Source organism: Lissotriton helveticus, chromosome 11, assembly GCF_964261635.1.
Source record: "Lissotriton helveticus chromosome 11, aLisHel1.1, whole genome shotgun sequence".
NCBI classification, from domain to species: Eukaryota; Metazoa; Chordata; class Amphibia; order Caudata; family Salamandridae; genus Lissotriton; species Lissotriton helveticus.
Window position 1 is genome coordinate 35448785 of NC_136072.1, and position 17015 is coordinate 35465799.

Here is a 17015-nt window from a genome sequence, read left to right on the forward strand (position 1 = left end):
TGCGTTGTAAAGGTAGTATGCGTTGTAGTGGAATGCGTTGTAAAGGTATTTTTTAAGAATTCATTGTAATGGTATGTGTTGTAAAGGTGTGCGTTGTAATGGATGTTGCGGTGTATAAAATGCGTTGTAAAGGTATGCGTTGTAAAAGTGTGCGTTGTAACGTCATACATCCATGCTAGACAAACATACACACTCATGCACTAAGGTGCAAGGGTGTGTGTGTGTGTGGCACTAGCAGCTTGATTATAGAAGTGAACTAGAGAACACTTTCATATCTCTGTGGATAAGGCACTTTCCTGCTCTCTCCCTCGCGAGCAACGCAGGAATTCTGGGGGCTGCATTGCACTGTGAGACAGTTAAGTAATTATACCCCTTAGAGTCTGATGTGAAGAGACTGAAAGTTCCAACAACCCTTCTATCCATTCCCCTCCTCATTTTACATGTAGAGGAAGGATACAGACACTGCTGGCATAGCAATGGAAAGACAGAACTGGTAGGCATGATGCTGCCAGAAACTGCATCTTACTAGGAGTGATCAAAAGCTGCAAGATACGTAGCCTGACAGACCAATTTCTTGATCATGCCATTTTATGAAGTTGCACTTGATGCTGTAGAAGGCTCATTGCCCAGGCAACTGTGTCTGAACTGTAGATATGGGGTGCTCCCACTAGCACAGTTTACCTCCAGATGGGGACAGTCCAATAGTGCTTCCGAATTGTGCCCAGCATGAAGAGACAATTCTGAGTCTATCTCCAATTTTTTATTCATGTGTGCTGCTTAACCAGCACCACACAAGAAATGGATTATCCCACTGTGGATTTAGGATCTCAGAGGTAGCTCTTAGGATATTTAAGCCTGATACAAGAAAAGTGATGGTGGTTGGTTTAGCCAAGTTTTTACAGGCAGCCTGGATAATTTGCAAGTGTTTAAAACTGTGGGCTTTGTCATCCCCCTTTGGAATAATTCTCTTTATTCTTATGTTTCAATCGCCACAATTAATTAAGAGATTGTCAAGACACTGAACTGTAAAATACTGCTGGCTTTTTTGGGGGGAAGTGGGTGTTGCTTCTCGATTACCCCTTAGCATCTAATGTTGTTTGGTTGCTTTTACAAAGATAGAACATTTTCCATGTTGATATTGTTTGTAGGAGTAATCTGTTACAGTTGATTGTTTTTAATGAATGGAATGTGCATTTGAACTATGGTATATTTATTTGTTTGCATTTGAGCTAGTTGCTATGTTTCATAGGATGTTTTATGGATTTGTAATTTGAAATAAACATGATACTACTACTGCATCTAACCAGTCATCCAAGTTATGGTGGTCAATCAAGAGAAGGATCCTGGTGAAGGCATCGGATGAAAGTTGATTTACCATACCTGCAGAGAGGGCCATTGAAGGTCAGGGTGCAGCTGCCACGGTTCTGGCAATAATTGATGCACTGGGACTCACAAAAAAATGTCTTGTTGTTCAGTGTGTAAGCATCCTGTTGAAAGGCACTGCAGGAAAAGTATTTCACCAGGTCATCCTGACTTGCTGCAGATAAAGGAGTAGGAGAGAGTGGCATCAGGTTCACTTCAGAAAGATAATATATTATCTTTAAGAAGTCTGTCATCAGAATTAAAGCATTCAGATTTGTGTTCATTTACTTCACCATTGTGAGCCATCTGGGGGCACTTAGGGGAATATTTCATTCCTGGAGGTAAAGTTTCTCTATCTTATTGCCAAGATGATGGTCCACATGCTGAATTCAGATGCGGGCAGACCATAGAGAAGACTACTCTGACTCTACTGTAGTTAGACCCTCCGATGGCCCGACGGAGTAAGGGTTGTTGGAGTTTGACCTCATTGCCTTCCCACCTACATACAGGCCAGTTTTCACTGCCCCTCCCCGCATAGAAATCTGGGGGTAAGAGGCAGTGAATACTGTCCCTCGGATGTATGACGTTACAACGCATGCTTTTACATCGCATGCCTTTACAACGCAAGGATTACAACGCAGTCCATTACAACGCATAGTGCTTTGGGGCGCTGGATAGTGAATAGTTTAATTTACTATTCCAACTCCAGTCCCCGGGGACACTAGGGAAGGTTATTGGATAGTAAATTAACCTATTCCCTATCCTAGAACGCCCCCCAGAGCAATGCGTTGTAATAGTTTGCGTTGTAATGGTTGCGTTGTAAAGGCTCTGCGATGTAAAAGTTACGTTGTAAAGGTTGTTTACCCTGTCCCCCTTGCCATGGAAGTTATCTCCAATGCTCCCCATTGGAGATAACTTTCCTGGCAAGCGGAACAGTTTTTTTTTCATGATTTTCAAAAAGAAAACCAGATTTAGCATAGTATGATTTGTGTAGAAAAAAGCACATAATTAGGAATTCAATGTATACAGGGGAAATAAATAACCAGGTATTTGTAAAGAGCGAACTAATCACCCATAAGGGTCTGTGGGAGCTGTGGGCCGTTGGGGAGATTAAGTGAGCTTTTGCCCAGAGTCACGTGATGCTGAGCTAATCTGCTTCTGGGAATCGAACCATGAACACCACACTCCAGAGTCAGCCGCTCTGACCGCTGCGCCACACCTCTCCCTCAGGGTGGGTGTTCCAAAGCAGGAAAGCCAGGTAGTAGTGACCATGTTTATACCTTCTCCTTTTTTCTTCACTCTCTCTTTTTCCTTTATCACTTCTGAATTTCCTTCTTTTTTGTAAACAAAAAAAACACATACAAGTGCTAAGTCTTAATAATGAATTGCCTATGTACTTTTCTTAAAAGCCTCTATAATGCAATTAGTTAAATGTTAATACTTAAATATTAAGTATTTTGGGGCATATTTACAATAAGTGGCGCATCCCTGCATATCAGCAGGGATGCGCCATTTATTGTGCGCCATGCCTCCGCCACCATGGATGCGCCGCATTTACAATGCGGCGCACCATGGGGCAAAAACGGCACAGATGCGTGACGAATCTGTGCCGTAAGAGTGACGCATTGCTGGAGTTTCGTCGCAAGCGCGACGCAGCTCCAGCAATACTCTGGGGGGCCCATCTTGTTAATGCTGCATCAATCCTTACGCCTGCTTCAAGCAGGCGCAGGGTTTTGACGCATCATTGGCACCAAAGTGACTGAGTGAAATCTTGTAGATTTCACTCAGCCACTTTTAGAAGGCGTTCCTGCGCCGGAACGCCCCTCCCTGCGCAGGAACGCCTCCTTCTGCCGCAGGGCTTTACAACGTGACGCATCTCCCAGATGCGTCACGTTGTAAATACCCCGCACCATATCGCATCTTTTGCGCCGCCGCTGCGTCACAAAAGTGACGCAACGGCGGCGTAAAAGACACGCAAGGGGCTTGTAAATCTGCCCCTTTGTTTATTGATCTTATTCTCTGTGGAATCTTTATGGATATATTGTTAATCTTGTTCTTGTTAATGGAATTTTTCAATATAGCGATTCCTAACAACAAAAAAAAGATTCACTTACTGAAGTTGCCATTGATGACTCCAATAAAAGCAATCTTTGTTGTGGCTTTCACTGCTCTGAGACTGTCAATCTTACGGTTTAAGGCCGGGACCAACTGCTCGTTCAAGTACTTGATCTCAGCAGCAACCCCGCTGTAGTTAAACTGAGTCGTGACATTCATGAGGTGTGCAGCACCTTGACTGAAAAGAAAGACATAAATACAAATAAATAATTGCCACAGCATAAAGCATATAGACATCTGTGCCAAATTGAAATGAAAAAAAATCTCAGATGTGCATTACATTTATGTAAGATGTACTTGTTTGCTCCCATTTTAGATTCTTTGGAAGAACCTTCAATAAATAATGTGGAAAATATTAGGTTACCAAACTTTTCACCCCTCTGCTTCATTACACTTATTACAGCAATTTACTCCTGTCTGTAAATAATTTAGGTATCTTCAGCAGCCTTTTGTTTTTGGGCAATGTAGGAATTAATGGGTACTTTTTACAATGTTGAAATCAGCCCTAAATATAACATTACGATTGAATTTACAAATTTTACACTCCTAGAAATCCACAGCGTGAAAATTGATTTTACTGGTGACTTTCTTAACTATGAGTGAAGGAAAAATCTGCAGTGATAAATCTTATTCAATTGGCGAGAAGTGGGCATTGCCAGAATCTTGGTTTTCCTTGAAACTTTGAGAAAACTCACAAACAAGAACTTTTGTTGGCAATCTAAAATCTCAACCCCCTTCCACAATTGAAATAGTTGGAAATTTCGTCCAGCCAAGGACTGGAGTAACTTTCTTTTAAAAAAGGAAGGGGGAATAGATTAACCTATTCTCCATGGGGAAAAATGTTTTCTCTGTTGAGAAAAAAAAATGCATTTCCACAGGAAGCTCCAATTGCCCTAAAGCTAGGGGCATATTATCAACAAATAGCGATATTTATCGCTAAGTAGGCTTAGCGGCAATTTTTTTATCACCGCGCTTCACCGAATTTTATCGCTGAGAAAACGTGCTATTAGCAACGTTTATCTCAAAAGCGATAAAATTCCCAGCGATAGCGGCAAATCCGTGAATATCGCTGAGAATACAGCGATATTCACGCATTATCGCTAACAGGGTCTTAGCCATTATATCCAACTCCCATTGGATATAATGGTTAAGAACTGGTCTGAGCAGGCGTTAGTTTTGGAGATATTCGTGCTTAGCGCGAATATTTCCATCGCTACGCCTGTGTTGGTAATAGGTGATAGTGATGTAAGCGACTGCTTTCAGTCACTAACAGGTTGGGTACGCCCACCTTGCATGTCATTAGCAATAAATATCGCTGACATGCAAAGCGGGCCCCAAACCGCTCGCTATCGCCTACAAACTGTCGCTAACTGCTGTTAGCGACAGCTTGCTAATAGGGCGATAGAATTATCGCCGCTTAGCAGCTGAAAACGGCGATAATTTCCTATCACCCCCCTTGATAATATGCCCCGTAGTTCTTTGCAATGGGATGACTAGGAGCCTTTGGAAAGTCACATGATACTCTGTTAAGTGCACCTGGAAACCGGTGTAGCTTTCAAGGCATAGTCTTCGTGAATTCCTAAAAAGGTAAAAGAGTGCTCAGGCAAAGCTCTAAGAGCAATGTGTGCACATTTTTGGAATAGCGATTACCCAATTGTGATTTTCTATGAATTGCAATTAGGTAATTATATTTCTTCTGCTCCTAGATTAAGAAGAAAATATGCCTCATAATTAGGCTAATCTCAGATCTGTTTGTATTTTCTTCATAATTGTGGCCTTCATTCTATGGGTAAGGAAGGGGTAGTTTACTACAATGCACGAAGTTGTCTGTACTAAGAGGACACACCTTCATTTTTTTATTTATTATACACTTTTGTTTATAGGCATTTAAAAAAAAACACAACAATGTGGTGCAGTGACAAATCTGAGTCAGATTCCTGAGATTACAGCTAATAGTAATGCAGTTCAAAATATGTACTGAATAAATTTGTTTGATCTAGAATAGTATGCCCACAAATCAAACGCCTGTCATGGGGGGGGGGGTTATGCACTCTTTTTCAGGCATCTTAATACAGTATTTAAAATATACACATTAAAATATAAACATTAACTGTGTCTATGCGTGTCTAAGGCTTATTATAGGATGGCAGGACAACATCAATTGCTGCAGAGTCAGTGCAGCAGGTGAGGGGGCAGGAAAAGGCAATACATTCTATCTACAGCAGCATCTACGCGCCACCTGCGAGGACTCCACCCCACAGTCTACCCTTCCTCAATGCCAACTGTACCCTCATCACCAGGGGACTCCCATTTAACTTTCCTCAAGAGAAGAGCAATAGGTCTGCAACGTACGCCCCTGGCTTTCTCCCTCTGAACTGCTATTTCTTCAACCAGGGCCCAGTGACTAACATCAGGCACCCATGTCTCCACACTAGGTCCAGTGTGTGATTTCATGGCCACGGCCAAATGTCACCTAGCAAAAGCCAGGGCCAAGTTCACAATATATACCCCACCTTCTTGAAGTCTTGCCTATGGAAGAGACCAAGTAAATAAACAGCAGGTGTATTAGTGAGTGATCTAGACAATGTCTTATTAAGATACACAATGACTTCCCCATAGAACCCTATTAGTCCTGGACACTCCCAGGTCGTGTGTCCAAATTCTGCTCGTAGAGTTTCGGAGGAAGGGTACCTTCTTCGCTCCCCATCATATATTGTATGGATCCCGTGGGGAGTGGGTAATGTCCTATGGATGCACCTAAATTGAATGTATTGAAGATGTGTGTTGTGAGAAACCTTATTTTGATATGTAAGTACCCTCCCTCATTCAGCATCTATCATATCTCTTCCCAAATCAGCAGACCAACGAGCCCTGGGAGCACCCAAGCCATTCATTACTAGCCCATTTTGGGCCTTAAGGCACCACAAGACCAAATGAGATCCCAATCCCATGGTCAGAAGCAACTGAAGAACTGCATGTGTTGGTGGTTCCACATCCGCATTCCCCCACAAATTCTGTAGAGCATGAGTAAGGAATTCATAAGTAATGAAATGTCCCACAGGCAGGCCTGACTGTTCCACCAGCTCTCCAAAGGGAATTAAAGCATTTGTTTGGAAACGCTCTCCTAGGGTCAACGACCCTTCCTCAACACAGGGGTCCATCTACCTTGAACAAAAGAAAGTCAATGGTTCACCATGAGGTAGTCCCACCAATGGAAGTTCATGGTCATAAGGGGACTCCATACAAGTGCAACGTAGCCCACATCACCAGCAGATTAGGGCAGTATACAAAAGGCTAGTCGGGCGGGAATTGCCAGAGATAACAGCTTTGTAAACAGAAGTTCCTGGATACGTTTGTGACCTACCAGGCCAAGATCCACTAGGCCCACTCCATCAAGCTATCTTATTATCTACTGACTTAAGCTGCTAGAAAGTGCAATTCAAAGTCCAATACTCCCAGGCCACCCTCAAGTGGGTAGTGAAAGAGGGTAGCTAATGCAACCCTCCGACACCCACCAATCCCAAATCAAGTCACAAAGGAGTGTATTAAGTCTCATGAACCATCAAACGGGAATTTTCACTGGAAGATTATTTTAAAGTAGAGAAGTCTAGGGAGCATGAATATTTTAGAAAGTGCAACACGCACCATGGTTGGTAGTTTACATTTATGCCAAAAAAGAAACACAGGACAAACACCCCCCCCACCTTGAGTACCCTCCCGCAGGTCCACCAGATCATGGACGATCCGGATATCGAAGTATCTAAAGGTTCTTGGAGCCTAGATTATGTCAGATGGAAAGAAACTGGGTGATCCAAACCTGTGACCACAGGTAACAAACACATATTACTCCTGTGTACATAGAGGCCCAAACACTTTCCAAACTTTTTCAGGAGTTGCAAATCCAGAGGAATATCTGTTGCACCATCCCAGAGATAAATAATGAGATAATCCACAAATAAGGAAATAACATGTGCAGAGCCATCCTGTCTAATCCCCCAGTCCATTCTCTCCATTCAAAATTTTTCCACCACTGGCTCTACAACCAGAGCAAATTAGAGGGGCAACAGGTGACAGCCCTGCCTTGTTCCCCTAAACACTTCATAGCCCATCAAAATCGTGCACCTTGTTTTAACCCTAGCCATTGGGTGAGTGTAGAGCACACTGATCCATCTCACCCAATTAGCACCAAGGCCCAAGCAATGTATAGTGAATCCAGGAAGTCCCAGCACACTGTCTCAAAAGCTTTCTCAAGATCCACTGACACAATTATGTCTTCCTGGGCTAGTTCCTCCCCCTCCAGCACTGGCAAGGGAGGGTATCTCTGAAATAGAGACTGGCCTACTGTGTTGCTGGCGACAGGAGGGCAACGTGATGCCTGGGAAGACGTCGAAAGCCGAGAAGGAGAGCTTCAGCCCATGCAATAAGGAAGCCTCAGTACAGCGGAGACTGCGGAGCTCGCAGCTGGCGCGATAACAGTAGGGGTGGGCAGAATTTGCATAGTCCCGCCACGCAAAGCTCCAACTAATGTTAAAAAATCTCTGTGAGCATGCAAACGTTCTGCAAACACGTCAAATTGCTTGTTCCACCCGTTCATGATGCTTTTTCCCTGTTCATTAACGCTGTTTGCGTGCTTGGGGGAAATATCCAGCGAACACACATTTTGAAAGCACGATAAGCAAAAAATTCCACGAAGCTGCAGATCAGGGAATTTTTGCCAATTCCGCGTTCTCCGTGGAATGCGCTATTACCCACATTTTGCAAATTCCGCGAGAGGAACGGAATTTACTGCCCAGGCCTAGTTAACAGGCCACCTTGTCCCCCCGGAGTGCTGACACAATTATGGTGGTAGTTCATGGGCGTACAGAATTGAATAGACTCTTCCCAGGTTGTTATAAGTGTCACGTGTCCGGGGAAGCCACATTTCTGCAAAAGCACTGTTAGGCAGGGGCACTACCTGAGCCTATCTTTACGTTACACTGAGTATGCCCTTTGATAGGCCTCCTCATTCATTTCTACCAACTTAGGTGCCATATGACCCACAAACACCTTATAAAACTCTATGAGGAACAAACCCGTATGCACCACATGTTATACCTATTGTCAAGTCTTTTATAGTTTCCCTTACCTCGACATCTGATACTTGACTAGCTAATTCTCCCAGAAAGATTTCAATGCTTTCAGAATTTCTAGCTCCGGCAATCGATAAAGAGGCACACATATAGTAAGAACTGAATGCCTCATTTATATGTTTCAGCTGGAAAACAACCGTTCTCTCCAATGACACCAGGCAAGTAATAGGAGCCCCACTACTATCTGCCCATAGCAACCAGGCAAAAAACTGTCCCATTCATCCCTCCTCCTCGTGTAACCTGTTTAAGTATTTTTTGTACACATGGATTTGCAGCCACTACAAAGTCACATTGAATTGTTCGTATATTAATAGCAATCACAAAAGGGCTCGGGGGCTGCTACCCAGCTTGTCTGCTCGGTCATTGAGCTCTTCTGTCATTTTCTGAAGATCTAGCTCCAAATCAGGTCGCATACCCACTGAATGTCCCAGGCTGTGCCCTTGCATCACTACCTTGAAAGCCTCCCGTTCAACACCACAGCTCAACGCTGTGCCTGAGTTGGAACCAACACATTCAGTAATCCTGGCCGCCTAAGAGTCCCTAAATGTGATGTCCTCTAGGGAAAATTAATTTAGCTGCCATGATGGTATAAGTGGACACTCCTATCCCATCTGTAGTGACAAAAGCAGAAGACTATATTGTGACAGAGTCTGACCCATGTATTCAGTGTGTAAGTCACTGCATTGCCTCAATCTAAGATGGGGAGGCATGCCATGGGCGTTCCAGTGGGTGTAGCCACGTAACACCAATGGCATTTGACACAGTCCCAGATTTACAACACGTTGTAAACCTGGGAAAGTGTCAAAAGCCTATGCCTCACCAGGAGAGGCATAGGGGAGGTGCACATATAGAAAGAGGAAGTCGCCTCCATTGATTGTTTTGAGCAAGAAGGTGCATGGCAGTCAATTGAGCGCCAGCGCAGGGAAAGAGGACATGAATGCACTGTATCTGAGCAGAAGGCTTGTGGCACTGCCTTACAGCAAAACATTGTAAATGAAGCCCTGAATTTCTACCTAAACACTTCTGTTGTATCAGGTCGCTGCACTTTTCCTGCTTTTGTATATGGATTGTTGTGTGTTGTGACTCTGTGCTGCTCAGTTCGGTAAGTACTTACACTGCAGTGCGGTGGGTACTGTTGTTATTAAACAGCCCTCTGACTGGTAGATCTGCAAGGACTTCCTGAATCTGGAAAGAAATAGATAGAAGGTGAGTTATGTACTTTAAATGGCTGCAGAGAACATATCTTACGATCCTTGCTCTCTGTAAAAATAATTCCACAACTCCTGTGGGCTGGCCTAGGCTAACATGGTGCAATTGATTCAGTCTTGCAATGTCATGGATGGTATTGGAGACTGGTGGATAGAAATCTGCAGACTCTACCGACCGAAGAAGGAACTATGTTAAAATAAAATATTCAGCATTGCACTGTGGGCCTGTGTGAGAAATCAAGACCTGTTTGCAGTGTCCACTCACCTTTTACAACCATTTTCACTACTGGGTGCTGCTTTTCTGACTCTGGCAGTTCCCTGGGCTCTGTTAACCAGATTCAGGGCCTGTGCTCTACGTAAAAAGTACATGGTAATTTGGTATAACTACAATTGGTAAAGGCAGACTTCAATCTACCTATACGTCCTTAGTATATAATAGGGATGGGAGGTTTCGAGGCCCAATGGATTTCCTGCAATGGAGAGTGCACTACTTTGGTGTCTACTGTCATTTTAAAAGCCAGCTGTGCCTTACAGGCTGCTTATAAATTGAAATTATATGCAAATTCGACTTTGTATTTTAAGGTACTTCTAAAGTATTAATCTACTTTTTCTGTACATATAAGTCACACCTTAGGTCTTCCCTAGGCCCACCAGGGGTAGAGTGCCTTGTAACTATAAGCAGGGACTTTATAAACAATGTTTTATAAGCCCTTGTGAGGGAAAAAGTGCCAATTTCATTTTTCTCCATTGTAGTGAATGACTCCATAGGCTAACATTGTAACTTTTTATTTGAGTATAAATATTGATGGGAGCCACGCAAAATATTCTTCAAGGTATCAAACTAATAGTTAAGATAAGTCCAACAACTTTCCACTGTTAGATTTATAAAAACCATGACATTAAACTTTCTTTTCCGTAAGACAAAATCAAGCCTTTCAGCTGTTCTCTCTTGATTGGTGAGCCTCTGCCCATGCTGGCCAGGCTGCTCTAATGGGGTGTGAAAAGTCCTGCTAGAGAGACAATGGGTTTCCTATGGGCAGAGAAATACACGCTACAGAGCAGATGGTAAAATGGAGGTGAGGGGTAGCCAAACTGGTCTTTAAAGGGAGCATGATACTTCAGGACAGCACAGTCTGACCCCATATCCTGCCACCCCAGCCACACAGGAGCTCCTGTAATTAGATTCGGATGAGGTTTGGAAGGGGAGTGTTTAGGAAATGTAGCCACACCAGTGGGTTGGCATAGCCACATCTAACACCAAAGGAGAGACCTTCTCCATGTTGTAGTTTGAGAGAATGATGCTTTCTGGGAAAAGAATATGCCACAGTTTGGACAAATTGGTCATGCCTGAGTGGCACCCTGCATTCCATTGGTCAGTGGTGGCCCCCTACTTGACGTCCAGAAACTGTGAACCAATATGGGAGAGCTGTATAGCTACTCAAATATTCTGCCTGAATATACAAGAAGAAGGTCTGCCCTGCTGGTACTTGGATCTCCACACAGAGGATTGCGCTTTGAAGGGCTACACCTACTGCACAATGTGGTACTACAGCCCTAACAACTTTGTCTTGCTTCAAGAAGGGTTAAGGAGTGGACTCCCTGCAAGCTACAAGTTAACAGAGTCCGGCTGCATTATCTCCATCAAGATTCCCCATCCTGGAGTGAGTCCAGTGGACTTTTAAGGATTTGGCCAGATGAATTGTTGGAATTGCTGTCTAGACAATTAAAGGACCATCTATGAGATTCCAGACCCTTGGATTTGTATTCTGGACACTTTAACTCTCAAGAGGAACTTCAGGAAGAAGTTCCAGAAGTTTGGAGAAGTTTAAAAGGAAATTTGGGAAAAAGCTCCATACGATAACCGACTCAACGTCTAGAGTCAATCCAGCTACCTACAACCGCGACCCAGCCTGGATTTCAGGTTTGCCCCACTGAAAGCTCCAAGGCTTCAGACTTCCAGAATTTTGTCTGGGGCCTCATGGAGAAGTTATCCAACTATGTCACATCAAAATTGTCCTGCTGAAGGGGACAGCTCGACATCGAGAGAAAATCCTCCAGAAAAGTTTGTAAGTCTGAAGGTCACATTTTGACGAAGGCCTCCCGCTTAGTGTATCCAACGAGGACTCCATTTTTGTCAACCTCAAACTTTGACACTGTCCGAGTAAAGTACAACCAGATGTCCCAAAGTGGCGCTACATGTTTTTGAACACTCAAAAGTGTTTATTCTTTAAAAACTCATATCGCAGGTTCTCTACATTAGATTTTTGCTTTTTTTTAGTCTATTAGCTAAAACAATTATAATCTATTTTTCTAAATTAGAGTTGCATTTTTATTTTGTGTTGTGTCTTACTTATTTAATGTAATTGTATTTTTAAATGCTTTATGCACCTGCTGCCTAAGTTGCACTGCCTGCTCACTGCCAACTACCAAGTGTTGAGCAAGGGAACAATTTATTGAGACCTTGACTGACCCTCTTACTCTATTTGGGGTCTTTTTACATGATTTAAGTCAGTACTTATCACTACTAATAATTCATTTCCAATAAAATGTACCTAATTCCTAGGGGAAAATGCACATAATGCAATGGAGTATCATTTGGACGTCAACTGCAAAAAGACACATTGAAATGAGCTGGATTCTGGAAAAAGGGCCTGTGTCTGAATTATGGTGTAAAGTGTAAAAAATAGATGAATCGTTGAAGAGAAGTGTATGAAGATGATTCTTATAGATCGGAAATTGGTGGCCGACATAAGAGATTCGAGAATTCTGTGCCGAATGTTGAGAGCGCTGACTGTAAAGTTTTCTGTGATTTAATGTATGGTTTTTACTTGATGATAATATTGTTTAAGAAATAAAAATACACACCATGTGAGGACCACCCACAGTAAAAACACACATTTGTGCGTGGGAGGTTCAAAGCAGGGTAGCGAGGTATAATAAAGCCTGTGAGACCCATATGGAGAGGGGGTGTCTATCCATATATTATCGGTGACCAGTGACACACCCGGCTAAATGCAAGCTTGAAGTCGTACAAGACTACAAATATCTGGGGGTTATGATCGTTAGTAAAGGCAATTACAAAGTACAATTTGAGGCTATAAAAAAGAGGGGGCTTATGACAGCAGTAGCACTAAGAAACTTGAAGAACATAACCGCGGGCTCGAGCTTCCTCCCTCTGACCAAGGTGATACAGGCCAAACTCATACCATCTATCACCTATGAAAGCGAAGCCATGAGAGGGAGGGATACGGAAACTTTAAATGGTACCATCGCCAGAGCGCTAAGAATTATATACGGGCTGCCTGGATACACATCTCCAGCGCAAATGAGGCTGGAATTTGGGATACAAAAACAGGAGCTAGCCAGGAAAGGAGAGTTTGTCAAAACCTGGTTCAAGATCAAAAAAGGGCAACCAGAAACTTTAAATTTCTACTTGTGGAGAGAAGTAGAAACGAAAGAAACTTGCCCAGCCAGACATTTCTTGGACACTGCACTGGACCAGTTGGGGTTACGGCAACTCTGGGCAACGCCTGGGACCATGGCAAGCTTCAAGAAAATCGTAAATAACATTGTTAAAAAAGAGTCCATCTTACAAGACAAAGCGGCCTTGACCGAAGGCTCGCATTGCTGGCTCACTATACAATCTTATAGTAAAGCGACTCCTCGAGCTTACCTCCTCTCTAACCTCTCCAGAATCATCAAAGAGAAGTTTCCGAAATTTCGGTAAGGATCTGTTGCCGACAGCATACCATCTGCCCGTCCTGGCTGCGCCCTCCAAAGCCAGCAATGTGCCGTCTTTGTGGGGAAGGAGAGGAAGACATAGTCCATATTATAACCATTTGCTGCGAGCGGATGCAGGAGCGCCGGCTACTACTCAGACCCATTTTCAACAAAAAACAGATATGGTCGTGCAGACAAGCGGTGCTTGCAAGCTTCTCTGGCCAAGACACTCAACTAAGCTGCTGTCTGGTAAAGTTTTTAATCGCAGCTTACCTACATTTTAAAAAAAAGTGCACACAACCGTAACAGTGTTTTAAGCATACAATGTCAAGTCTTTTTGCACACCCAAGCCTCAAGGAAACTATCGAAAGGCTAACTATATGACATATTTTGCACAATCCAATGGAAGCCGAGGCAGCACTATGCACTTTAAATCGGCGCCTCTCGGCCTGTAATCATTCTGCAGCCAAGACTCTAATAAGGGGGTTACTTTTATCTCATTGACAGTTACTAATATTCGCCGGACGAAATGAAGAAACAAGATTATGGATTACTGAGGCCGGGGGTTTGGATTTTCTTTCCAATCTTAACGCATTTATTTTTAACTATGGCTATCAGCCTTCTCATAAAAAAAATTGAGGTTTTATTGTTTATAATAGTGGGTCAATCATTGTAATGGTTTTAATTACCTGCACAATAAACTTATTACTTCTATTACTACAGTGACACACCCAGTCTCTTCTTATAAAGAAATGATGTCAGAATTCAATTGTAATGAATTATTACAGTTGAGTCCAGTGAGTTCTGACATCACAATGCCTGTTTTCAGAGCCAGCAGTGGACAGGAAAGCAGGTCAAGTCACTGAACAAAGTTAAAGAATGAAAAAGATGGGTGGCTTTTGTTTTTTCTCCTCTGTTTTACTAGTTGTGCAGTGACATGAGGAAAGGCGATATTTACGGTAACATGTTGATTGTTTGCACTCCTTAGGTAAGAAAAGTGATAACCTTTCTGCATGTTTCTGCACATTTATAAATTGACTTTCATACATGCCAATATTTTAGAAGAGCAAAGTATGGGATTAAAAAATATATATTGGGATAATGTATTTACCCCATTGACTTCTATTGAGACAGAGGAACAACCTGATTCGGGTCTATTGGCAGGAACGATCTTGTATTAAATTATTCTAATACATTTTTCCAACAGATATTAAATAGCCTTTTGATGTGTTTAATTTTGCACTAGAGTTTCAGTTTGTAATCCTCATGTTTACTAATCTGCTTTCTTTTTCATGTGAAAGAGCTACACACCAACGGTTTTAGTGGTTTGCAGGAAAGGTGATAGTGTGAGCATGTATTACATGGATTAAACGACTCCCTGCCGTACATGCTAAGGATACTGTAAGTCACCTCAGAGTCCCATTACCATATAAAGAAACTTGGCCTTCAACCTTGTTCCTCTATATAGTCATGGAACTCCTCAGTGGCTTGCAATATCCTTCTAATAAACAGCAGGGGTGCTTTATCCCTTATATTATTACTGGACAGGAGTCCTGGAGACACCACTCACCAGGGTGACAATGCTCAGCACCTTCTTAGTAGCTTGGTGATTCAGGGCTGGGGATTAATAGTTCTGAAAATACAGTCTTAGTATTGCCAGAAACATGAAAATTCTAGACCTGAACCTCCATGTATTAGTGGGTGGGGGTTGCATGCCACAGTTGTGCCTGGCCCCAGACTGTCCTTCTCCTGAAAAATGTGAGGCACTGTAAATGATGGCCCTATTCTCCCATCAGAAGCTTTACCCATGTCCATGTAGGTGGTAAATAGATGTGGTTTTGTGCCCATCATGACTCTCATAGTGGGTAAAAAACCCATGGATTTGAACATGGTATTTATTCACAAGTCCACGTGTTATGCCTTATTGTGTAGAAGTAACTCAGAACCCGTGGGTTATGCAGTCCCCCCGTATCCCAGGATCGTAATTTGGGGAGTTTGTAAGAAGGGCCTAAATCTTGTCAAATTTTACTTTTCTGTTAGAGAAACAGCAACTCAAGTAGCAAACCAGTTAAAAGATGAAGGCCTTAAAAGTCCAAAGTAGGCTTTTGTAAAAATCATAACACAATATTAACCTAAAAAAATAGAGGCATGAAAAGTGGACATCAAAGGGTAAAACAATCACATTGAAGCACTCTGATTAAAGCACCCACATGGGAAATATATTGTAGCACATTCTCTGTTTCATGATTTCTAGATTCCTAGATTCATGATTTCCTTCTTCTCTCTCACTGGCTCGGTTTACCATTGATGAATCTAGGGAGAGTATATTTCTAACTCCAGAAGAGTATTTAGTCAATTAAGACACAATCTCTCTAGTCTACAACATGGCAGGTCACCACCTAAAGCCAGAAGAATCGAACTCGTACTCAATAATTTACCCTACCAGTATGTCTAAAAATGCGTCCAAATGCTTTAAACAAAACATTATTAGAACTAACCCCGAAACTTTAATTCTGGACACATCTGCCAATTCTAAAAAAGGCGTGTTCATTAATGACTTTATTTTCTTTACAAACAGAATGGCCAAATGGAAAAATACAATAAGCAACTCACTAAAAATTCAGGAATCAAAGAATATTCCCTATGGAACTAAGTTACTGATCACGCCATCTAGAAAACTGCGAGCAACATTAAATATTACATGTTATAAAAATGGCACAGTGCTCATTCAAGCCGCCAACAGTGATCTGGAACGCTTTGAAAGATTCTTCTCTATATTAAAAAATCAGGTCATCAGCAGTTCCACGTCCAGAAAACCTAATCCACATACGAACCCTCAAGCAATGGTCCCTCTTGGGAACCCACCTGATACGATGGAAATAGGCAGGGAAAGTGCATTACAACAGTCTAGTCAAGTTAGTTCGTCTGGTAGTACTAACACCAATGAAGAACCTCAACCTTTATACCAGGTAACTATTAATTCGCAGCCTAATACAATTGGTAGCGAAGGTAGACTAGCTATCTTAAACCCTAGGATCGAGCCCCAAATATCTTCCCAGGAAGATGATGTCTCTAATGATAGTGAAACTAGATCCACCATGACTCTAGAAACTCAACAGTCAGTTACTACCTTAGCATTAAATGACACGTTACCTAACGAGGAGCCCCAACAATCGTATCCCCTTGAGTCTTGCTCTCATCCTAGCCTGAACAATGATCTTGACCTTCAAATGGGAATGGTCAGACGGGTGGATAGATCGCTAGTAGATCTTGGTAGAGGAAGTGACACGCAGGATGACTTTACAGGGAGTGGCGGACCCGTTTCCAGGCTTAAAAATACACAGACACTTACTGCAGAGACAATCAAAACTTGCCATCCGATAAGAACACCCACACAACAACTTTCTAGTATACCCCACAGTTCGATAAGAACACCCACACAACAACTTTCTAGTATACCCCACAGTTCGGACGTCGGAAT

The 17015-nt window shown here is 42.6% G+C and overlaps 1 protein-coding gene across 1 annotated transcript in view; it reads right to left on the reverse strand.

The window, feature by feature from the left end:
• LOC144792231 (mucin-4-like) overlaps nt 1-17015 on the reverse strand; it is a 160810-nt gene that overhangs the window by 56028 nt on the left and 87767 nt on the right. Inside the window, exons 6-8 of the mRNA XM_078667137.1 lie at nt 9721-9791; nt 3477-3655; nt 1381-1537 (exon numbers count right to left, since the gene is read on the reverse strand). Coding sequence (XP_078523263.1) covers nt 1381-1537; nt 3477-3655; nt 9721-9791 — 407 coding nt within the window. The remainder of the gene's footprint in view (nt 1-1380; nt 1538-3476; nt 3656-9720; nt 9792-17015) is intronic.